This window comes from Larimichthys crocea, chromosome XII (genome assembly GCF_000972845.2).
Source record: "Larimichthys crocea isolate SSNF chromosome XII, L_crocea_2.0, whole genome shotgun sequence".
NCBI classification, from domain to species: domain Eukaryota; kingdom Metazoa; phylum Chordata; class Actinopteri; family Sciaenidae; genus Larimichthys; species Larimichthys crocea.
The window spans coordinates 26,197,163-26,222,271 of record NC_040022.1 but is presented as its reverse complement, the minus strand read 5'-3'; the positions used below and the strand labels follow the sequence as shown (position 1 = coordinate 26,222,271).

Here is a 25,109-nt window from a genome sequence, read left to right as displayed (position 1 = left end):
TGTGTGTATGTTTCTGTGTGTGTGTGTGTGTGTGTGTGTGTGTGTGTGTGTGTGTGTGTGTGTGTGTGTGTGTGTGTGTGTGTGTGTGTGTGAATGCAGAGCTCTGTTCTGTTGGGTCTTTTTCAAATGCTCTAGATGATACTATAATAAACACAGCTAGTGTTTTATTAACTTGTCTAAGAAAACAAAAATGTTTTTGCATATGGGACATAAACCATCCTCTTAGGGCCCATTGGGGCTACCATGACTGAAGCTTTCCCTAGTCAAATAGTAGTCGTTAGTTTAAGCTATTAGCTGACTGTTTTCTGCATAATTGTAATACTGATTTCATTTTCATTTTTTTGGGGCAACAGAAAATAATTTGAGTTCAAAGGCTGAGAATGAATTATAAGCAACACTGTTAACACTTACAAGCCTGTAAAATATACATTTTACAAGGGCACACATGAAACAAGTTAAACACTAACAGCAAACTTGGTAATGATTCTGAATGTGTAGCAGGGACACTGAATATTTTGTTTATTTATTTCACCACCTTTTCTGTCTCTCTCAACTATACTATGGCTAGCACGAAGGAAATTACCTTAAAAACAAAAAGTTCCGTTTTGAACTTTTTGTGGACTTCGCAGCATGTTCTTAACTTCCATGTTACATGTGAAAAGGTCCATGTTGCAAATGTCCCACTGATATTTCGTCATGGCTTTAATGCCACGGCTCCTTGAATTAAGTCTTTTTTCTTCTTCTTTTTTTCTGTGACCAGCTGACCAATGAAATCTTGACTACTAGGAGTCAATAGGACTCAAACACAGGATGGTTTTCCTGGTTTTCATTAGGAATTGACTCCTAGTTACATTCACCTTTCCTTTTTTTTAGACTTGTAGCCTGGAGAGCAATGGTATATGGTTACAAATAATCACACTTTAAAACATTAGCTGAACATTTTTAGCACAGTCCAAACAAATTGTTATTAAACCAGGAGTTGTTAGAGTTTAAAGTTTAGCTGGGCATTAATCCATGTGCCCAAATTGTGAGGAAATTCCAGTATAGGGGAGACAAAGTACTTAGTAACACGAATCACAAACAAATCATAATTTTGTTGGCTTGCTGTGATACACAAAAGTTCAACTTTTTACCGTGTTTGCTGACTTAATATCCCAAAGTTCTGGTATTGATCAAATACTGTGATACTAACTACCAACTGGATAGTTAAAATGCTACTTACATGATTGAATTGACCACATCAGTCCCGCTGGCTTTCTTTTCAGAGCTGCACATGATTTGCATATCAGTTTGTCAGTTAAATAAAAAATGCTGCTAGTCCATAAATAATAAATATCTTCTGACATTATTAATGTCACTCCAAACAGCTGATCACAAAATGGTTAAGAAAAATTGGTAGCGCCTACCTCCCGGAATTGTTCATGCAGGTCCTTGTCACAATTTAGTTTTCCTATAAACTAAATGTTTCTTCCTGTTGCAAAGAGAATTCTTGAGTCCTCAGTCAATTTTCCTCCTCCACTTGACCAAAGAGGATAAACATATTTTCATTGCATTCATTCATTCAGCTGCCAGTGTGATAAACTGTGAACAGCTTTTGTTCCATTCGTGCAGTAGAGACAGTAGCTCTGATTCTTTTTGTGCTGCATAATAATCACCCAATTCAGCAGATTTCCTTCAAAATTTGACCCAACAGCCCACACTGCAAATTGCAAACCAGAGGCCAGTAAAAGCTGCCAGTCTCCTCTGCAATCATTTATGCGTGCAGTTAATTATAAAATAATAATAATATAATTATAAATTCTACAACCAGCACCTTTACATGCAATGCCTCCTTCGTTAAAGCCAAGTTAGCTTCAAAGATCTGAGACTGAGTTGATATTTAGAACCTTTCTCACCAGTAGTGTGCCCTTGGCTGGGCTGTCAGGGGATGGACATGACAGGCCTGTAATGCTGATCCACGGTGCTCCTCCTGGGCTCTCACTCCCAGTTAATGACGGTTATCATGGCTCTCTGCAGGCCAGCACATCCCTCTGCCATCTGCAGTCATTTACGGATAGCATGACTAGAGAACAGCTGAGAGGATGTGAAACAATGAAGAATACTGCACCCTGCCATTACTTATGCCATGCTGTTCCCTCCGCTGTTTCAGAAATTGACATATCTGTGAAAATGTATGTGTTGACGTCTTCTCCTCTATGTTCAGGCCTCCCTCATCGTAGTTTAACGCTCTTTTGCTCTGCACTTCTCTCTCCCATTTCTCTCCCTTCCCTCCCTCGGTCCTAACTTATGATCTCTCCCCACTTCATGCAGCCTTTATCAGGGGGTTGCTGCCGGACATTTTTCCTCCCTTGGGAATCCAGGCTGTGTCAGAGCACAGCTGACTTCTCGTTCAGTGCAGCCCACTTGCTCTGCCAGCGGCTGTCAACCGTGAATATAAAAAAAGAAAGAAAACAGGAGTAACTCTAACCACTCAGCGTTCCAAGACCCTGATACATATAGAACAAATCTTTTAAAGCAGGTGCTCAAATTACATCTCAACACCAAAGATGAGCTAACCACTTGAGCCAGCAATTGATCCTTAACGTTTGTCCTCATGCATTTTATTTACACATGGAGAATCAATATTTTTCTTGGCTTATATATGCAGGAAGACAGCGCTCTGCCAATTACCTGAAGGTGGAATTCTTATTCAGCTACTGACGCTGATTGTTTTCATTGTTCGGTTCTAGGCCACACCTCTCATCCAGCAACTTCCACTTGTATATCCTTGTAGCTCTGACAGTTTTCTCATCATTTATATACTGCATGCAAATTCTTAGCTGCAGACCAACTGCTCTGCTCCTGCTGCCTCCTGACTGACATGTAAATCAAACCTAAAGGTCACACTCCTCTCCTGCCTCTGTGTATCCTTGTCTGATCACCATTTCCAGCACCTTTTGTGTGTGAGAGAGAGCGTATGTATGTTGTACTTGGTGCAGCCCCGGCAGGGCAGATGGAGGAGCTTGTTTGCCCCTGCAGCACTGTCCTGAATGTAAACGCATGCTCAGAGAGAGTCAGGTCTCTTTCTGCTCTCTTTCTGTGACTCTTTCTTCTACACTAACCTCTGCATACTAAAACTTCCCAAAAATCTTGCAGTATATTCCATGCATCAATTGGACATACAGTGAATGTTTTCTTCTAATGCTGTTGGATGGATGGGAAGGTTGGCGAAAGACCACAGATCAACTGGAGGCTTTAACCTAACACATTAGTTGCATACTTATGTCTCTATTTGTATCCAGTGTATTGGATACTAATTGTATCTCTTTTTCGCTCTCTTTGTCTCCCCCCCCTCTCACTCCATATGATTGCAGTGGTGTGTAGTTTGGCAGAGCGCCCACCCTGCAGCACTGTCATTACTTGGTCTCTTGGTCAAAAACAAGAAGTGGTGTGTGTGTGTGTGTGTGTGTGTGTGTGTGTGTGTGTGTATTTGTCCATGCAAAGCAACCATAGCAGCAAGGAAGCGATAGACTGAAATAAAAAAGGGACAGACCGCAGAGAGGAGATGCAGCATCCCACATGGATTTACTTTAGTTTTACCAGTCTGTATCAAGGCATACAACATTATCCGTGCTGTTTTCAAGGCTCCTCTTCATGGACTTTGTCAGGGGGTTGCTGCTATCAGGAGCATAAATAACAGCCCACTGCTCTCAGTTACCACGGATACTCCAGAGTTATCCTATGCAGCCTAGTGCGACACCCTGACTTGGCTTTCTGTGTGTGGGTGCACGTTCTTATGCTTGTGTTTGAATACGAACACATGGCTCGGTCCTGGCCTTGATACAAGTGTGGGAGGCATTGTAATAAGCATCAGTTTGCCTTGAATAAAAAATAAAAAATAAAAAATCCCTATTATCTCTCTACAGCCTTCCTTGTCCTTTTTGTCCTCACTCATTCTCTCACATGCTTCCATTCAAAACATATTTGTTGAACACACGACGTGCTGTACCGTGTATACAGGTACTTACACATAGTAAATATCCCAGCAGCTGTAGACCTGCTACAGCTGCACAGCAACAGAAAGACCTACCTCACTGGTGCATGCTTTATTTATGATCTACCATGAAAAGCTCAGTGGCTGTGCTTAACACGCTACATTCTCGTCTCGTACATACAGTACACGCATGAACACACATACACACAAACATTCCTTAGATTTTTCTACTTCCTTCTTGGGCCTTTGTCTCCCTACATGTCTGTATTTCTCTCTCATTAATCCTAACCCGAAGGTGTCATAGGTTAGTAGAGGGAAACAGATCCAGGGAGTACAAAGTCACGCTTAATGAAGCAAGACCTATTGATGACTCTCACTTTTGGGAAATCCAAAGCGACAGCAATGGCCTCCTCGTTCATTCTTTCTCCTTAAACCAACGCCTTTTTTCTCTCTTCCTTCCTCACTTCATCCCACTGCGTCCTTCGCATTGTCAGCCTGAATTGTGGAGGTGACAGGGTGACTCCATCATTCTCCCCTACCGTATGTCAGGACATTGCTCATCCTCCTCCAGTCCTAAAGACAGCTTTTTAATAAAGAGCCTGGCTTTAAGAGCTTTATTTTCATTTTGCCGTGCAGCTGGTGAAGTAATGTGTGCTTCTCAAATATTCATGGACCCTGGGTTGTTGCGCTCTCACATTTCTTCAGGGAATGAGGGAAATTGATTCTCCAACACATAATATAATGATATAATATGATAACATTAGACTTACTTTCTGGTGGTGAATCAAGACTTAATAAAGGTATGTTGGCTGTGGCGGTTCTTAGTTGTCCGGGACATTTTTCTTTAGAAAAGAGTTTAAATTGGGGCAACTATAGCAACTGGACTTGTTGTAGATCAATGAAGACATTTCACCTCTCATCCAAGAGGCTGGATGAAGATTTGTGGTGCTCCATCTGTTCGTCTTTTTTCAGACTGTTTGTCTAGAGCAGGGTCTTTATGGTGTAAGAATGATCAGAGAAACATAATTTGTCTTTAGGGGATTCCCCAAAATCTAGCTGCCCTGAGGTCTACATCCATCTAATCATGCACTTGTACACGCTTGTAAGGTACTCGTATACCTTTGATTAAAGTTTCTGGCTGTGGGTGAGTTTTGAAAAGAAGGTTGACAAATAGTTTGAGAGCTTAGCTTTATATCTCAGTTCCCTCTTCACTGCAGCGGTCTGAGATGCTGGCATTACTCCTCTACTTGGTTGTTCCCTTGCCCCCCTCTCCTGGATTGAGTGATTTGTCATTTTTACAGAAGAGAGCCACACATCATCAGTATTGCAGACATACCACCACATAGTCAGCAAACCTGACACTCTCCAGAGCTCATCTTCACCTTGATAACTTCGTCTAAAATAGAAGAGGCAGTGAGGTACACCCTTTTCAGACTCCAGTGTCCATATGGTCTTATAAATGCACAAAGAGCTTCTGGCCCAAAGGACATACTACTTTACAGGAAATATAGTCATTTTCTTTCTCCAGACAAACAAAACAGATTTAGTGGATTGCCAATTTCCATGATTCCTCCATTCTCTGTAAAAGAGTAAAAAGTTGGTCCAATGTATGCCTGTGTTCAGCATCTGGCCCCTTCATCAGTGCCCATAGAGGCTTGCAGCTGCCAGTTACACCAGCCTCGGGCTAGATAACTTTTTAAGTCAGACAGCTTATCAAGATGGATGGGATGTCGTGGTGGGAATGTGACCAACTAGAGAGGAAGTGGATCAGATTGTACACGTATGTTTGGATAGACGATGAAGGATGATGTGTAATAATGGCATAGCAACAGAAACCGGTGCAACTGATCAGTCCCAGGGTGTGCACGTCACATTCTCCAGAAATTACATCATGTGTATGTGTGTGTTTTGTTTTCTTAGTCACCGTGCCCTTCAATTTAGCGCGTGTCATCACTATTTCTGGCCACCATATGCACAGTGTGCTTCTTCGCTGCCCCATCCTCCTTCCTCACATGCATCCATCCATCTACGCATCTACACCAAAAAGGCATATGCAGAACATAATGCGAACAAACTTCCTTTGAATGGCTGAACACAATTATACAATTAATTATAAAGTACTATAGCTCCTTTGGCACATTTATAAAACCTCATCCCTGTTTCCCTTAACAGCCCCTTCACAATGTTTCCTGTCACCACTACCAGAAAAGGACATTGCATGTTTAAGCTTGGTAATCTTTTTTTTTCCACACACACACACCATCACAATCTGTCACAGCGTAGCACATGGAAATAGATGGCAGAGAGTGCCATCAGCAAAACTATCTTTATTCTAAAAGTAGGTAAATCAAAGAAGGTTTACTGCACTGTAAGCTGCAATTAATGTGTTGCCCAGCAAGGTTGTTACCATGGTGATGTGTTGGCAGGTCAGTAGTGCCCCCGCCAAATACACACACACACACACACATGCTGTGGTTCTTAAACCAGTCTTCAAGTGGGAACCTGGATGCATTGTCCCATTCTGTTTTCATTGTCCACCCGTGTATGTGCAAGTGTGAGTCTAGCCTTTGTGGCCGTCACGTTAGGGTCAAACTTTGGTTGGAGCAGTGCTGTTGGGGCTGCAGGAGCTGTCAGGTCTGGAACAGAGTGTTCCCTACAGCCAAATGGGTCAGGACCGCTGGGTCTCAGTCCAGTCAGTGAGCTGGAAAAATACCCACACACAAGAATCACACACCAGAACTCCTAGTAGACCCAGTAAGTACTGGAGCACCATGACTGTGTGGAAAGGAATCCTAGCTTCCCCTCTTCTTTAACAGGCTATTATAGATAGATTTATAGCTCATATCAAGGGGATAAGAGTAAACATGTCATCTACACTGGGTAACTGCAGGCCTGGGACATGAGCATTTCAAAATGGGGTGTGTTGACAGAGTTCTGCCAGATTGCTGTGGTTGGCAATTTAAGTTTAGCTATGGGTTTAGTGGATTTTTCTTTTAGGGAGGGCACAGTTTACAAGAATACATGTTGAGAGAAAAATGCTAAGAGTGAGAACTCAGAACAGAGATTTATAAACAAGGTCCATCTAAACCACATGGGAAAAATGCTGTTTATAAAAAAGGGAAGAAACAAAGCATTTCTTAAAATGTTTGTGGGTCTAATTTTGGAAACTAACCACAAAGTATGCAAATGTAACATTGTATGTGTAACATTATGTAAAATAAAAGCTCCGCTGGGAGTGCTAAAGAATGCTTTGAAGAATGACTTTTGCTGACTGCTGCTTACCTGATAGATCCATGGCGAATGAAATGTTCCTCCGTGCATTTTTTCCTCATACCAGTATTGTGCTAGTCCAATTTTATTGTATTAATTACTACTTCTGGAACTTGTTACATGTAGGGTGGGTCTTTGGTATTTGCCCTGCCTCTCTTCCACTCTGATTGGATGACTAGGTAAAAAGTGACAGTGACAAGTGCAGCATTTTACCCAAAGCTGAATATTTTCTAAATCGACCAACGTGCAGCACTCAGGGCTGTACGTTGATGGGTTTGAAGGGGATTGATAATTTAATGAAATGTTATCAGGTTTATTGTGTTATCTGTCTCTCATATGTTGCTCAACTGTGTGAAAACTCTGCACACAGTTCCTAAACTACGCCTTAAAATGTAAATATTTCATAGAGTAGCTCCAATAATTGGCGATTCTTCCTCCTTAATGATCATTACAATAAAGTAGAACATACTTTAAAAGTGCAAAGGGACTATTAGTAAACCCAACGGAAACCGTAAAAAAAAAAACATACAGGCAAATGAGAAAATCAATACTCCATTAACTTATTTCAGAGCATTAAATATGATTAAGGATCAGATATATGAGCATGTTATGTTTTCTCCAGGGGCTTCCTCTGAGATGGAGGCTATACAGTAGAAGAGCTCTCCTCATTGGTCCTAGTAGGCAGTTAATGCAGGCAGTGGTTAGGTGGTGGAGTAAAATAATCATTTAGCGTCCAGTGCTTTATTGATTGAGGATGATTCCCTTAAATATGGGTTGTTTGAATACTACGGGCGCATAAATGTTTGCATTAATGTTGGTATTAATTTAGTAATTTTAATATATTATAATAAAGAAGTAAGGCAGCAGGTGTAGAAATACTTGTGGTATTAAAAGGACTTTGTATGTCTGTCCTAACCTTTCGCACAGTTTCATTTAATCTTTTTCTCACTTCCTCTCTTCCCGCTTTCCTCTTTTTCTTTTCATTCTTTCTGTATTTTCTTTCATCTGTGCTGGCACTGGGTCTAAAACTGCTAATCAGAATATATGGAGGTGCTCCAGACTGTGACATCTGGCCCTGTAGACTGTCCTAGATGGGAAAAGACAAACTGACACGTGGGCTGCGCATATGGATGCAAGAAGTCATTGATAGATCATGAATAACTCGCATAAAGGGAACGTAATTACACACAATGACCAATAAGCATGTGTGTGCTTTCTGTTTAAAAAAACAAAACATTTATTTGCGGTTAAGCTTTCTCAAAAGGCTGTGTCCAAACATAACGATGTCTCATTGTGTGCTAGGCTTTAATATCGCTTTGTTTGCATTGTCCTGGGAAGCAGCTACTCGAATTAAATACATTTCAGGTTTTCTTTTGGATCGCTAATGTTGTTGTGAGGGCTATTTTGCAGAAAATGAAAAGCAAGATTCACCGTAAGCATTTTTATTTATCACAGTTGTTTAGACCAAATGAGCCACTACACCTACTCTGCTGCTGCTTTTAATAAATTATTATAAAGAGCCAGTCATTGTCTTCTTGGGTGGCATCAAACTTTTAGCCTCCATGACTCTGGGTGCATAGTAACCACTGTAATTAAACCGCAGGGGCCTGCTTCCTATTCACAGTCACATATTCTAGTGATGAATAGGAACCAGAAGAGAATGCTAATGATGAATCACACGTTTCTTTCTGCCAATAAAATGGTCACAAATCATCTGAATGTGTGTGTGTGTGTGTACAAATCATTTCGTTTTTAATTTACTGTATGACCCTACAGTTTGCCGTCTGATCTCTGTATGGTCGTTCCAACCCTTTAACACAATCCTCCTCTGATGTTGCAGATGGGGCTCCACTGAGCGAGCTGTCATGGCCTTCATCCTTGGCAGTGGTAGCTGTCTCTTTCTCTGGCCTCTTCACCTTTGTCTTCCTCATGCTGGCCTGCCTCTGCTGCAAGAAGGGGGACATAGGCTTCAAGGTGAGCTCACTGCTGCCCCCTGCTGGAGTCAATGAGGCGAGCACAGGAAAGAAGGGAACATTGGTCAGTGAGTTACTTTAAATCAGTGTAAACAACAGAAAAGGAACTAAATACTTATAGATATTACATGTGTGTTATCAGTATGTATAGACACACAAACCTACCTAAAAACTGGTAACCCTCAACAATAAGAGTCCAAATCATGTACTTAAGTAATGCATGACTCATGATAATTTATTGCATTAATTAATGCAGGGTGTGTGATGAATTCCTGTTGCTTACCACTAACAAAAGATTACGTCACTGTGACTTTATGTGATTAGTTCACACTTAATAGATCATTAGTTAAGAAACTTTAATTCACAGTTTAATTCTGTTTCATAAAAAGTGACATAAAAGTTCATTTCTATAATGTTTCTTATGTTTATTATAAGTTTATTATATATTATGTTTGTGTCGGATTAAAGACAAAGCTTCATATTTCTATGAGAACAGGTACTGTACTGCTTTTAGAAAAGCTAAGCAAATGAATGTAATATAACTGGAATACAGCCTTGACTGATGTACAGTAAGTGTCATAGTAATCATGTAAAGTCATAGTGTCTTAACCATTTGTTAGTGGTGAGAAAGAGCAATTTAATAGCTACATCTCATATTAATTAATGCATCACGAGTCATGCATTAGTTTAGCATTAGGCCTACCTAAGTATGATATAGATGGGGAAATTCACTCGTTACAGCAGCAGAAAAAGTGTAATGAATCAAAGTAGAAAAGGAAAAAACAACGAACAGACAGAAGTATCTTATCTTCTACACAATAAACAACCGGGCAAACAACAGACAACGTGCAAAACAAGTACTGAAGGTAAAAGGGGCATGATATAAAAAATAACTGCAATGTAAAGTGTCCATCATATAATAATATTGTACACTGTAAGTAATCGGAATGAAAATATAAATACAGATTTAAAAAAAAAAATATATATATATATATAAAGCTATGGTGAGTAGTGGGTAACTGAAACAGGAACAGAAAGATGTATCCAAGATGTGAGCCCAAGATGACATCTAATCCATATATATTTAGTTTGCACAGACACTTTTGAGAATCTGGAATCAGCAAATTAGCAGGTTTGCTTACTGAATTACCAAAATTATTATTTGATCATCAAAATACTTGCCTATTAAGAGAAAAAAACACTACTACTATGGTACTGCATTGATATTTCTTCTCATGAGATGAAGATTATAATAATACTCAAGTACTGATCTGCTCAGTTCCCTATCCTACATATATTATCTTTCTAATTTCTTTGGCTGAGGACTATTGCCTCATTGTATGTGAGTGATGCAACCAACTACCCTTACCCATCCCAGGCTGGCACACATTGTATCGGTGTTGCCTTCATCTGCCGGCGTGACTCAGCCATGCTGTGTCAAACATCAGCACTGAACTGGGCGGCTGATGAGGGCTAACAGAGACTGACACAGACAGGAGGCATATGGAGAGGGAGTTTGAGGAGGAACTCTTGAGTCAATGTCCTGGCTGCTCCTTGTCATAACAAGTTTCTCATTAACGTGCTGCTCAAACCATATTTTGATTCCCAGCACTTATAATTAAAATAATGATACTTATAATGAGTTACAGGGGGGGGGTAGGAATATTGTGGATAAAAGGTATGAATGCCATGTTTGGCTTTTTATTGTTGATTGGAGACTCTGTGCTTCAGCATTCATCCTGAACAGTGGAAACAGACTGTGGTAGGCAGATGTTGCAGGGATAACAGTGTCACTAATGAGCACAGCATAGAGAGGCATTGTTAGCAACTTTTCTTCTCTGTGTGTGTGTGTGTGTGTGTGTGTGTGTGTGTGTGTGTGTGTGTGTGTGTGTGTGTCCAAGTCTGTCTGTCCTATGCCAGATCACCTCTGCTTCATTATGGAAAAAGTGTATTTTAATAACCTGCAGGGGCAGCAGTAGTCTAGGTCTGTGTCTGCTTTCCAGCCTGGCATGACATGTGAAGGATAGACAATAGACGATTAATTTTGGCCATGGCCTCAGTTAAAGCCTGGTTAAGAAACCAGTATGATTGTATTGATTCCTGCAGAGATATTGTCTTATAGCACTGTCACCAGAGAGTCCAGGTGAACGTTTAGTTGAAACACAGCTGCATATTCAGTGTTGTGCTCAAGGACACTTGAGTGAGAGTGACTGTCATGAACCACTAAGCCACCCTGTTGTCTTAGCACATACCCTAGGTTTATTTTATTGTTAATATGTAGGGAAAAAATATAATTTTACAGAATATTTTTTAGACTTACCAGGCTGCTCTAGTAAAAGATAAAGGAATGGTAGCATTTTTATTTCACATGCAGTTTGTTTGGGTTATTACAAAACAACCAAATGAGACTTTAGTGAATAAAAGATGTGCATATTCTTACAGACAAGACAGGCAGGTATAATGGTTGATGTATTTTAATCTTTAAGGATTGAATCGTCAAGCTTTCTCCACTTAGATTGGCAGCAATCATCACATAATGGTTAAAAGGTCCCCACTCTTTCCCTCTTTCTTTGGTACCCGCTCATCACTCAGCAGCTCACTTTTAAGGTGCACATTCATGTGGGACTGCAAAATCGCACCGTTGCACCGTCCAGAAAAGCTTCATTATTCCTCTCCATCGTGGTGCTCTTACTGGAGCGTGTAGTGTGAGGCTGGGTATTAAGTGGTTTCTAAACTGAAGGCTCTCCGGGGAGCTATGCAACGCTGACTCACAGCCAGGTGCTCGCTTTCACACTTCGCTCTGAGAAGAGTGGCAGATGGTTCTCCTGAATGAGACGCACACACTCTTATGTACATATACTGGTGTTTTAGGAGACATTGTAAATACACACACACAATGAGCCATTCAAATATTTCATATTAACCCATCACCCTGCTCTCCTCCTTTCTCATTTCCTTCTCCTCTTCTCTCCACTTTTTCTTCTTTCTTTACCTCTGTGGTGGCTGCAAGTGGGAGATAGGCTTGTTATGGGTAACAGTTTATTAGCCAACGGCTGGATAGATGGGTGCTTGTGAGCAGATAACTATTGCCAGCCAACATAGCCATTGATTCGATTTTCCATGACCGCTATGATCTAATATATAAATCATATACAGACAAGGAAATCATGAAAAATGCAGCATTTCTGTTACTGGTGGAATTAAAACTGTCTTTACTGCAATAGTTGTTTATTACTGCACTACTATTAATAGAGTGTTCTAACCTGCTGTTGTTCACAATGGACTATAATGAGATTCTGTGTGAACCCCAAGAGAGCCAAGTCCAATGTGTTTCATTATCTCACCATATTTGTGTTGAATACAGAAGGTTAATTCAAGAGAAATGGTAGCCCAAAAATGTCACAAGCAAGTGATGATTCCTGGAATACAATTACCACATTGCACTGAAATCTTCAGTATATTGACTTTATGGCATCATTAGTGCTGACCTGAGGTTAGAATTGCATGCAGTGGCAGCGAAGTCAAAATGTGTAACATGCAGCAATTTTAGCATGTTGTTTCAGCGGCTTGAGCCACAGAGCACAGGCACATGTCCTAATAATGTGAGGTCCCTACAGGCTTTTATTCCGGGGAAAAGAGCAGATTTTGATGAGAAATCAGAGAAAAAAAAATGTGTATAAATATGTAAAAGTAATGCAATAATTAAAGTGCTTATGGAGTTTTTTTTTCCTCAGATATTTTGACTCACCCTGACAATACTCTGCTTATCTATCATGTGATTTGCCTCATGCTGCAGATTATGCAATTTGTCCAGTTTACTGTTAATACACTGTTTCCTTTGGCTGTGTAACTTCCACTACTCTGCTCTTTCTTTCCTGGAATTCATAGCCACAAGGTTGATCCATGTCTTTATGTTTAAAGCCATAAATACTAACTACTTGGGTGAGAAAACATCTGTCTCCTTTTCACGTTAAGGTATGTCACATGGAAGTTTGTTTAGGCCATACCTTTTTGATTTAAGATCAGTGCTGACATACTGCACTGTATGGGGGTTTAGAGAGACTATAGGGACACACTACAGTAATTAGAGAGCAAGGACACTGCAGTAGACCAGAAACAGAAAGAAGAGTAACAGGGATGAAGTGGGGCGGGGGGTTACTGTTTTCCAATACCTCTCGTCTTCATCCATCTTAGTAGGTGCATAGCTGATGACTCCTACTCTAACGTGCTCTTGTTTAAAATAGTGTGGACACGTAACATTTATATTGTAATGGTTATTTCTGACTAAGTGCACAGTAGAGGATATAACTGCAGCCACATTGTGGTGAGAAGAAGAACAACAGAAAGTTCTGGTCTTGTGATTATTATTGATCACATTACAGAACAGGTATTTTATGCATTTTTTGCACCATTATTAGGTAATAAATCACATTTTTCTCAGTACTAAAAAAAACAAAAAAAACATGGAGATGTAACGTCTAAGATATGTAACAGTTTAAATGATGTAGCTCAAAATAATCAGGACGCCAGTGTTTCCTCTCAGATATTTATGACATGATGCTGTTTCCAAATCGAGAGCATCCTTTGAGAACAAGAAGTTCTCATGCATTAAAATAAATGCAGAAATGTACTTTGCACTACAACTATGAATTTAAAGCCATACTGTTTTATTTTTATGTTCTTACTTAAAGTATTTAGTAAGTAAAGTGCATTTTTTTGAAAGATGCTTTGTGTTTGTGAGTGTGCATGAGGTGGAAATACAAGACAAAACAAAAGAAAGAAGGCTTTGTGTATGCAGTTTGAACATACGCATTAGTGTGTTCCCCCCACAGTGTCTTTGCACTGACTTGCACAATACACCCCACAATGTACATGACATGTATATGGCTAGATGGGCGTGCCTCAGTGCATTTGAATGCCTTCACAGTCGAACCATTGTCTCCCACTGTCTCAGTGGTAGGCTGGTTGTGAGTGGATGACTAATCCCAGTATGTTTCTTTGCACCAGGAGTTTGACAACACTGAGGGAGAGGAGTACCAGGCAGATCTCTCTGCCCTGACCTCACCTTCCTCCCAGAATGGCCCAGAGGTCTACATCCTTCCCCTCACGGAGGTCTCCCTGCCTGTCTCCAAACAGCCTGGCAGATCCAGTAAGAAACTACACACCATGAATACGTAACACATGCGTTTTTTTCTTTGATTTCATTTCTTTTTTCTCTCCTCGCCCCTGTATTTTCTGTATTGCATATCTCTGCAGTCCATATTAATAGATGGAGTGATATTCTGTCACACTAATGGACTTCTCTGGAGCACAGCAAGTGGATTAGGATGTTACTCGCTCTGTTGATTTGGGTGCAATAAACTGAGCAACCACAGTTGGACAGACATTTGTTGTCCTATTATATGTCTCTTCTTTCTTGCCCCCTCTCTCAACACGGGACAGACATCTGTCCATTGTGTAACGCATTTAGAAATCAACCTACTGCAGTGCTGCAATGCTGTATGTGAAAACTGCAGCCCACTGGAGAGGAAGGAATCTGACCTAACCCTAGTGTACATTATCTCTGGGGTTCTGTGCATGATTATTTATCTTTATTCATATTTTACTTGACTCTTACATACCCCAACGTCAGCACACATCCAGACTTTGCTGGTGTGTTTCATTTGCATTCACGATCCTTCCCGGCGTTGTCACAGCCATTTCAACCAGCCTGTTAAAATGTGTATGTGCATGTATGTGGTGTGTCCGTGTGAATCTCAGTATAAGCAGGATCCTGGGTGCTCAAAATGCCTCTCCCTGCATGACTCACTGGCTGTCTGCGCTGCACTGTGCTCAGCCAGAAGGGAGGTGAGTTGGGGCTCAGCATCCTAGGATGTGAGCTCCAGCAATGATTGGACAAGGCAGCCTCAGGCTCACAGCCAATCACTAGCCTTCCCTCTGTCCTCCATAGCTACGGCTGTGTGATTGGTCCAGGTGTTGCAGGGCGAGGAATGGATAAATGGCGAAAAAAGGGACGAGATCGTGAAAGAGGGAGACTGTCTCGTTTCACTCAGTCAGAGAGAAAATAGTCTCTTAGTCATTTCTCATTTCTGTCTAATGTAAAGACCGTAACACATGGAATATTATCATATGAACCTCTTTATACATTGTGTACACTTAGATATTGGAAGTATTGGGAATATATAAGTTTTGCTTCGCTAATATCTGATAAATTGTTCTGAGCACAAATTACAGGAATGATCTGATATTAGATTAATAAACTACAGCTCAAGGACTCCTCCATATTACCATCATGCACACGTCATAAGTAATCCACCTCCACACTAACATACGCACAAGGGAAATGAGTAATTGCATCGTGAACAAAAACACTGATTATATAGTTTCTGCTTTAACCATGAATGGTGTATTTCACTTACACATCCGTATGAGCACACAGTACAACGTTGGCCATTGATCTTACAGTCCTGCTTTTCATTTGTTGCTCTAATCTTTTATTCAAGAGGTCATGTAAAGCTTTCAAACCCACCACCACAGAGGCTCGATGCATCAAAGCGAGTGTGTGTGTGTGTGTGTGTGAAGCGATTGTGCGCGGATCATTCCACCATCTTCTCTGGGAATGCCACGAGTAGGACGGGAATGCACACTCACGCTCACACATTCCACATTTGGAATAATTTCTTTTTTTTCTCCTTTTCTTAATTTCTCTTTCTCTCTCCATCAGGGAGGGGCGGTGGAGGCTCGCAAGGAAAAGGGGAGGGGTGGTGGTTTGAGGTGGAGAAGTGTGGGTCTGTTATCACCGTGACAACCTCTGCCCAACGTTCCAGTGGAGAATGGGTCTTGTGTGTGTCTGCGTATGAGTGTGTGCGTGTGCGTTTGGTGCACTGGGTACCAGGAGACGCAGCGTGAGCGTGTGAGTGAGCGAGCCAAACAATGGCTCTGATTTAGGCCGGCTGGGCGGTGGGTGAGCATAAGGCCGGGCTGAAACGTCCGTGGAACGCACCAGTGGAGGACTGGCATTATGGGCAGAATACAGTGAAGGGTCTGTGACAGAATGAGGAGAGATAGGGGTCGGGTGGTGGCATGCACCAGGACCTAAGAGCGGGGAGGGGGGCCTTGAGATAGGGGTGGTGAGTGTGGATGACAGAGGTCTTTTCTGCATCTGACAGAGCAGTGTTTGTGTCCTGTTTGGCTGAGGAATGCTGCTGTCCTGGGTGACAGAGGAGCATTATGTGGGCCTTATGTCACTACTGGGTGTCTTGAAGCTGCACACAGAGCTGGCGCGTCAAACGGCACACTACCAACATGCGTGATGGTCACATCAGGCGTGATACATGACCAGAAAATCTCAGCGCCCGGGGCAGAAATCCTCTTCAGGACTCCTGCGAAGAACCGTTGGCATATTGGTCCACTGACTCAACGACGTGAGAAGTTTCTACCTCGCTGCGTTTACTTCAGATTTAAAAGTAGCCTGTATAGGAACCAAGGATTTCGGTGTTTGCTCGACAGCTGGAGAGCTCTAGAGGAGGACAGTATGTATGTTTGTGTGTGTCCCAGTTGGAGGATGAGCTCGGTGCAGACGGGGAGAGGCAGCGTGGCGAGCTTGTTCAGCTGCGCGAGGGCTCGGAGGGTTAAATCCTGCCGAGGCTCTCTCACACACACATATATACACACACACTGTGACCGTGGGCTCTTTCTCACATACACACAATGAAGCTAAGACGCCTGGGGTTGGGGCTGGGGCCACGGGCTCTCGGTTCTCACACTCTGAACCAGTACTTCATCCCTGCCTGGGAATCGGACTCAGTTCCTGCCGCGGTGCTCAGAGTGGCTGGCCGCTCCACTGCTCCGTCAGAATCATCTCTCCACTCACCATCATCATCTCCATTGTTAAATTATGAGGATCCATGGAGGTATTTGAATTTGTGCGTGTCTTGAGTTCTCTGTAGTGAATTTGTGTGTGTTAATCTAGCTGGGAAGTTACAGGTTGAGTTGATTTGCCTTCAGGTATTTGCTCTTCTTTAGTTTCCACAACTTTTTGTTTGTTTAGGTAAATATACATTTAATGTTTGGCTCAGAGGTGTTTCTGTCTTTTTTTCCCCCAATCTTCTGAACTCATTCTGTGAAGTTTCCCTTTCCTGTAGATCTTAATTTCTATTAATTTCACTCCTACTTACTTTCTTTTATTTCCTTTTCTCATTATGTTGAAAACCTTTCTTTTCTCTTAATCAATTCTCTCTAGTCTCCTTTTTGTGTCTAAAAGTGATCTCATGTTTTATTAGTAATCTTCATGTTCTTTCCAGTCCAGCTGTTGAAATCATCAGACCTTGGTCGCCATAGTCTGTTGTATCTAAAGGAGATTGGACATGGCTGGTTTGGCAAGGTAAAACTTTTTTTTTTGTTCTTAAGACATACATACAATCGCACTGACTTTAAGGGTCCTCATTAACTGTTTCAACTGCATCTGTACTTTACAAACTACTACTGTATTAACTGTGCTCCAGCGTGCGCGCCGCTCTGTGTGGAATGCGGGGGTAATGTGATGGTGATCTCATTCTAGCGAGGCTAATCTTTGGCACTTGTGTCAGGGTGTTGAGTCCATGGGAGACGAGTTGAAATTCACAGTCACAGTAAATTCCTCCCAATTGACTGTGCAGTACATGCTGCTGTAACACTCGTCACCCTATAAACTGCATGTTGAAGCTGTTTGCAGTGAATTACAGTCTACATTCCCTCCTATCTTAATTTCTCAGGTCCTGCTGGGGGAGGTTAATGCGGGCCTCAGCACCACCCAGGTGGTGGTAAAGGAGTTAAAGGCCAGCGCCAGTGTCCAGGATCAGATGCAGTTCCTGGAAGAGGTGCAGCCATACCGGTTAGTTTACTGAAACATCAGAGATCACAGCCCTTTAGCCCATGAGTCGCACCACGTAACAATAAAACAACATTAATTAATGATCAGATTATTTATTGTATTCATTAGTCTTGAGTGCATTCATATCTACTCAAATCCTGTTTCCTCTGCCAGAACCCTCCAGCACCCTGCCCTCCTGCAGTGCCTGGCACAGTGCTCAGAGGTCACTCCTTATCTGCTGGTCATGGAGTTCTGCCCTCTGGTGGGACACACAATTATGCTCAAATTCTGTTTATTCAGTCCTTCCCACACACCTCATTATTCACTCTGTTTGTGCATTGTTATTTGGATTATTCAGTCAGAGCAACCTCATCTCGTTTCTCCTCTCAGGGTGATCTGAAGAGCTACCTGCGCAGTTGTCGGGTGGCTGACTCTGAGACTCCTGACCCCTTGATCCTCCAGCGAATGGCGTGTGACATTGCCTCAGGGCTTCTGCACCTCCACAAATACAACTTTATACACAGGTACAGTGTGTCAGTCAGCTCTTCCCTCATCAATATTAATGCCAAGAATCCACCTGAATGTTCTGTGCGACCTCTGCTGGCCTCTCCCTGCAACAACATCCTGGTGCTGCCTGAGTAGTTGTCACAAACTCCAGCATCAGTGATTTTGTTGCCGGGGGCGAGCCCCTCTCTCGCAGCCATGTGGTGGCTGCCATAGCAACCTATCAGTGGCTGCCAGGCCAACGAGCTCCCTGTTTGTGGAGGAGGTGAGAATTAAACAAAGTGACTTAGTTTAGTCTGTGTCTTTACATGGTCAGGTGATAATACCATACATGTGCTTTAATCAGTTAGAGCTGCAACCATAAGTTAGTTAATCGATTAGTTGTTAAATATTAAAATATAAAAGTTAAATATCTTTGAGTTGTGGACAAACCAAGATGTTTGAGGATGTTACCTTTGCTTGCTTTGGGAAACTTTTCGTTATCAGTTTTGATAAATAGAGAAAATGGTCGACAGATTAATCCATAATGAAAGACCTATTCATTGACAGTATGTCACATACACTACCAAAGTATTACTTAAGAAAACTTCCCACAGTATATAATGTCTTAACTATAATGTAACAGTGGTCATATGTAAAATAAGCATTAATTCAAAGCAACAATCCTACAAACGTCACTGTTTTTGGATTGAAATGTTGCTTAATTCCAGTTGGTGCATGTGAAATCACCTTTTCCTAACAGAACCCCATCTAGAAAACTGGAATACCTAACACAAAATAGGTTTTTATGGCATTTAAAGAACATACATAAATATGGGTATGTTTCATGCACCTCAGTTGTACTGTATTAGATGACAGTTTCCTTTGTTTTGACAGTGACCTGGCCTTGCGAAACTGCCTGCTAACTTCTGAAATGTCAGTTAAGATCGGAGACTATGGCCTTTCTCACAGCCGATACAAGGTCAGAGTCATTTGATAATGTCACTGTTTTTATTGACTGCTTTTAACCTTATTAACCTATCAGTACTCACATGTTTATGGTATATATGATTATAAAAATATATAATAGTTGTTGTTGTTGTTCTATAGGATGACTACTATGTAACACAGGACCAGATTTGGGTACCCTTGCGCTGGATTGCACCTGAGCTCATAGACGAGGTCCACGGAAACCTGCTGGTCGTTGACCAAACAAAATCCAGCAACATATGGTGAGATATTAAGAGTGTAATGAACAGGAAATATTATTGCAAGATTAACATAGATTTCCTTTCTTTGTGTATATAAAGGTCTAACTTTGCAGATTATATTGTTTGAATGTTACTTTGAATGCACATGTTTTGACTATTTTTTTCTCTCTGAGGGTTTAAGAGTTGATCCATGTAAAACACCTACTAACATTTACAGCAACTTGGGTAGTTTAGCTCATATCCAAAAACATGTTTTTCTATGATCTCCTCTGCTTTTATTGGGAAACTATTTAGGAAATAGTTTGAAATAAACAGCCTATTTTGAACCATGGCCATGTCTGGGATATAAGTGCTGACACGCTTAATGATTTCTTTGTCTGTTCCAGGTCAGTGGGGGTGACTGTGTGGGAGCTCTTTGAGCTGGGAAACCAGCCGTACAGACATTACTCTGACAGACAGGTGCTGACATATGCTGTGAAGGAACAGCAGCTCAAACTACCAAAACCCCAGCTCCAGTTCCCCCTGGCTGAGCGCTGGTGAGACATAGTTGCATGCCCACACACTTACAGAGACATACACACATGCAGGTTGACACTCAGAATGTTATATATATTGATACCACATAGGATACCTTTCAGATATTACTAGTACTACTACTACTTCAGGTCTCACTGACCAATTAATTTCAAACAAGTCAGTGTGTCCTGTTTTTAAAATCGGTTTCTGATGGTGCACCAGTCCACTGCAGCAATATTTCTCTCTGCTTGCAAGGGCAGATGATCAATACTGTCTCTATTTTTTATGATCCTCTTGGTATCGACCCGAGTTAAATCAGCCAAATATTTTTAAAAATGCTTTTTTTACTTCTTTTTTTTTTTATTTGGCCCTCACTAAATTGAATACACTTTATACCAATACCGAGTAGCAACACAACCACACACACACACACACACAAAAAGGAATGTAAACTTTAACTATGACAGCAGCTGCACTGCGCATCCTTCATATATAGAAAGTGCTGACCTCAAAAGTCTTCTTCTATATTGCCTTTTTATTCGTCTAGAATCAATTCCTTAACTTTTGCTTGTTTCTCCTCTTACATAAAAAATCAATATTCTTTAAATATTCTTTATAGTATTCTGAGGTAACTAAAGTAACACAATTATAACCTGTTGTGATTTATAATCTCTTTTGCCTCAGTCTCTTCTTCTCTTTCTGTCATTTCTGTCAAGGTATGAGGTGATGCAGTTCTGCTGGCTGCAGCCAGAGCTGAGACCCAGCAGTGAGGAAGTTCACCTTCTGGTCACTTACTTGTGTGCCAAAGGCTCCAGTGAAGCTGAGGAAGACTTTGAACAACGCTGGAATGCCTTGAGACCAACCCTGCTCAGTAGCACCTCCCACACAGCGACATCCACAGCCCTAGTACTGACCCCTACACCTGCTTCAGCCGACGACCCCAGCGCAGAACAAGCTCAGACAGTGGAGCTGGCCTCCTCTGCCTCGTCCTCCTTCCCCCTCCTGGAGCACTTCTCTGACAGCTTCCACTCGGACACAGGTGACGACCTACTCACTGTCACAGAAACCAGCCATGGTCTCAACTTTGAGTACAAATGGGAGCAGGCCCGAGCTGAGCAGCCCTACTGCTCCTCCTCCACCAGTGGGCCACTGGGCCAGGGGAACCCACATTACCAGGATATCTACTATTCAAGTAAAGGAAGCACCTCAGGGGGCTGCAAGACTGACAGCCTGACTTCAGGCATATCCCCATCCTACTATGAACCTGAACACCCAGGGGTGGTTCCAGTGTTGAGTGCCCACAGCCCCTCAGTCAGCAGTGAGTATTACATTCGTATAGAAGAACCAGTAGAGTGTAACATTAACTTGGATGACAGTGTGGTGGACTACAGCCCAGGACTAGAGGCCAGCAGCAGCAGATTGTCTTCCGAGAGTCGGACTGGTTCATCCATGACACAGCCCAGTGCTTACTGGGCAACTGCTGACAACACCAAGTCTCCTGCCTATGACTCTGATTCAAGCCCCACTGTCCAACTAACCATGGAGCCACTGCTGAGACAGGCATCCAGCACCAGTCCTGTAAAATTACGCCATTCCCACAACTGCTTTTCATCCAGTCAGGACGACAAAGTCTACTGTGAACAGTCCTCAGCATACAAGACACACCATCAATCCCGTCTGTCTGAACTGGATACATCACCAGAGTCCAGATCAAACCTTGTTCATCCAGTAGGATGTTTAGAAAACCCACGCAGTTTGTCACAAGCAGTGAGCAGCCCCAGCTTAGGGTTCTGTGATCCCTACCTTGAAGCGAGCACAGGTCGTAGCATGGTTAATGAAAGCTGCCATAATATGATGGGTCCCCTCAGAAAGACACTACCTATTGTTAACCACATTAGCATTGATGTGGGGACAGATGACGGCCTGCTGGTGGGCCAGCAGAGAGGTGAAGACATTGAGGATGACTTTTTCTCTGAAGGAGAGGCCACTAACTGGACCTCAAACCATTCAGCAAACAATAATAGTCTGAGCTTTGACAACAGGCAGACAGGCAGTGGGCATGACAGCTATCTGGACCTGCAATATACTGATCACTCTAATACAACAGAATTATGGTCTTTAACCAAGGCCACAACCAGAACCTTCCTCAGCTCCAGGTCTTGTGGCACCTTGGAGACAGAAAGAGGAGACTCTGGTTATAACGCTGCTAGCCAGCCCACTGAATTAGGTTCCTACATTCACTTATATCACAAAGAAAGAGACGAATCTGCCACTAAAGTGGAAAGAAACTTAACTGCAGAAAATCCAAGAAGTATTGATTTTCTTACCAACTCAAGTATGAATGCCAGAGGTACAGAGGGAGGAAAAATGGAGGGAAAATATGAAAAGCAATTGTTGCTTAATGGAGAGAGACTATATTCTGAGCCTAAGATGATACCTGAGGCAAACTACATAAAGTCCCCATCGTCTTTCAAGGAGCCTCAGATTGGTCAAACAGGGGCCTTGTCAGCCAAGCAGAGAGCTAACATCTGGGAGGGGGTTTCAACAGGAATCTCTGTTGGTCTGGGAGACAAGAGACTAAACTATCCAGAGACATCAGAAAGTAGCAGAACATTGGACAGTGGAGTCGGGGTCAGAAACTCCAGCATTGGCCTGGTTGGGCTTGGAGACTACAGTGAGGATGATGATGATGACATCACAGATATTACGTCAGGGATCTTTGCTGACTTCAACCTGGACTATGCTGAAATAGAAGAAGAAGAGCTGAGTCCAGTGAAGAATCAAGAGAGAACTCCTGACTCTGTAGACACCCTTAACCTGTCATCATCGATGACAAGCACCTGTGATCAGGCCTTCAGTCCCGATCCCTTCAATACCACTGTTCTACCCAAATCACTGGACAGTGGGTATGACACAGAGAACAACGAATCTCCAGAGTTTATCTTCAAAGAGCTTGGAGATCCCAGAGGTGGTGAGAGGAGCCCAAGGCTAGGTGGAGAACCTGAACTAGTCCTGCAGGTGGGTTTAGGCCAAGGGATCTGCACTTCCTCAAGCACCTCAGAAGTACAGTTAAAGGGCCTGACTGATAAGAACCCATACAGGGACTCTGCCTATTTCTCTGACTATGATGCTGAAAATGAGAGGAGCCCTCAAGACGAAGGCAGTAAGTTCTATGTAGGTCCAAATAACTTTGCTGCTGAAAAACTGAGCTTGATCAGAGATGATGATTCTGTCAAAAGGCACTTCAACAACGAAGATCATTTAACAAATCTGAGACACATCAAAAACTGTGTTTTGGTGAATCTCTTAGAGACTGACCCTAGTCAGTCACCCCATCCCCTTCCCACCCCAGGGTTGTCCATGCTGTCCCCCTTTCCTCCGCAGATGGGCGGCTGCCTGACCAAAGAGTGTGCTCCTGCAGATGATGATCTCGGGTTGGAGACAGAGCACTCAGGAGAGGAGCCTTCCTCAGAGCTTGGCTCCTACATTGGGTCTGAACCCTCTTCCACTGTCCAAGAGGCCTCAGGAAACCATGAAGATGGAAACAGAAGAGCAGAAGATTGCTCCCCTGTCCAGTCTTTGCATTCTGACTCCACCATAACCGACTACAGAGATGAGAACCCTAACGAAAATGAAAATGCTGATGGATCCACAGAGGAGGAAGAGCTGCCCGAATTCAGTCATGTCAAGGATGAGACTGAGGACAGAAGGGAGGCTGTGAGAATAAATGAGGATGATTTTGAGGATATAGATGCAGAGGAATGTGACTCACAGGACAGTTTATGTGAAGAATCCAACGGTCCCGCTGACCTGTCTTCTTCCTCGTCATTGCTGGAGCTGTGTGGAGAATCAGTGAGAGCTCCGCTGGAGGAGGCGGAGGATGAAGATGACTCAGATGATAGCGAGTCCGATGAAGAGCTGAGGACATACAACATCCAAGATGAAGACAGTGAGGAGAGTGAGGAGGATTTCACCACAGTGCCAGTGGTGGTAAGTGACTGCAGCAGAGCCAGACACCTCCGCAGTCTTCTGAAGATGCCTACCCTGCTTACCCAGTCCTTCTGTGACGAGTTGGAGAGGAAGAAAAAAGCTGTGTCCTTTTTTGATGATGTGACGGTGTTCCTTTTCGACCAGGTAGGCTTGTTAATATGTCAAAGTGCAATGTGTACTGTCTGTTGTTTAGATTATTTTATTTCTTTAGAGTATGCAAGTCATATTTTTTTTTATGATGACCTTCAGGAGAGCCCCACGGGAGAGCTGGCTGACTACGCATTCTCCATAGGAACAGAGTCCAGTGAGCAGGAATTCTCAGAGGAAAAATCCTCTGACCAGCAGCTGCAACCTGACCCTGAACTTGAAGCTCAATCCTGTGAAACATTCTGCACTTCTGAAGGAACAGATGGCAACAACTCAGAAGAGGGTGAGTTCGTCAAGGACATAAAATGCTCCCCAGGGTAATCCTAGTTCATTTATTGCAGATTATTCACAATATCTGTACAATTTGTATCTCTGTGCGTTCAGGTGGGGGTTCTGAATGGAAAGATGACCTCACATTTGAGCCCCGCCCGTCCTCACCTGACGCCATCCCTGAGCCCCAGTCCTCACCCACATCCACCTCCAACAGTCCCGAGGATCCTAAACCTGCAGCTGTAGCACTTAATCGTTTCATGGTCTCACGATTCTCTATCACACATGTCTCCGACCCCCACATGGGATCAGCAACAGGTCTGTATTAACAGTATGGTTCTATAAAATGTGGACTGTGAGTGACTGATCATTGCAGTATTGTTAAAGTGTGCAGTGAAATGGCAGGAATGACCTTAAACAACCTC

General features: G+C 42.5%; 1 protein-coding gene across 4 annotated transcripts in view; it reads left to right on the top strand.

The window, feature by feature from the left end:
• aatka (apoptosis-associated tyrosine kinase a) overlaps positions 1 to 25,109 on the top strand; it is a 32,151-nt gene that overhangs the window by 4,634 nt on the left and 2,408 nt on the right. For 3 of the 4 annotated variants that reach the window (XM_019261105.2, XM_019261106.2, XM_027284980.1), the window contains 12 exons: positions 9,084 to 9,217; positions 14,224 to 14,365; positions 17,520 to 17,599; positions 17,970 to 18,088; positions 18,242 to 18,329; positions 18,458 to 18,591; positions 19,448 to 19,532; positions 19,661 to 19,782; positions 20,148 to 20,297; positions 20,994 to 24,411; positions 24,517 to 24,697; positions 24,799 to 25,002. In XM_019261105.2, the coding sequence (XP_019116650.2) occupies positions 9,084 to 9,217; positions 14,224 to 14,365; positions 17,520 to 17,599; positions 17,970 to 18,088; positions 18,242 to 18,329; positions 18,458 to 18,591; positions 19,448 to 19,532; positions 19,661 to 19,782; positions 20,148 to 20,297; positions 20,994 to 24,411; positions 24,517 to 24,697; positions 24,799 to 25,002 (4,857 nt within the window). Of the gene's footprint in view, positions 1 to 9,083; positions 9,218 to 14,223; positions 14,366 to 15,814; positions 17,130 to 17,519; positions 17,600 to 17,969; positions 18,089 to 18,241; positions 18,330 to 18,457; positions 18,592 to 19,447; positions 19,533 to 19,660; positions 19,783 to 20,147; positions 20,298 to 20,993; positions 24,412 to 24,516; positions 24,698 to 24,798; positions 25,003 to 25,109 lie in introns of those variants that run through there. The other variant, XM_019261107.2, reaches the window with a different exon arrangement.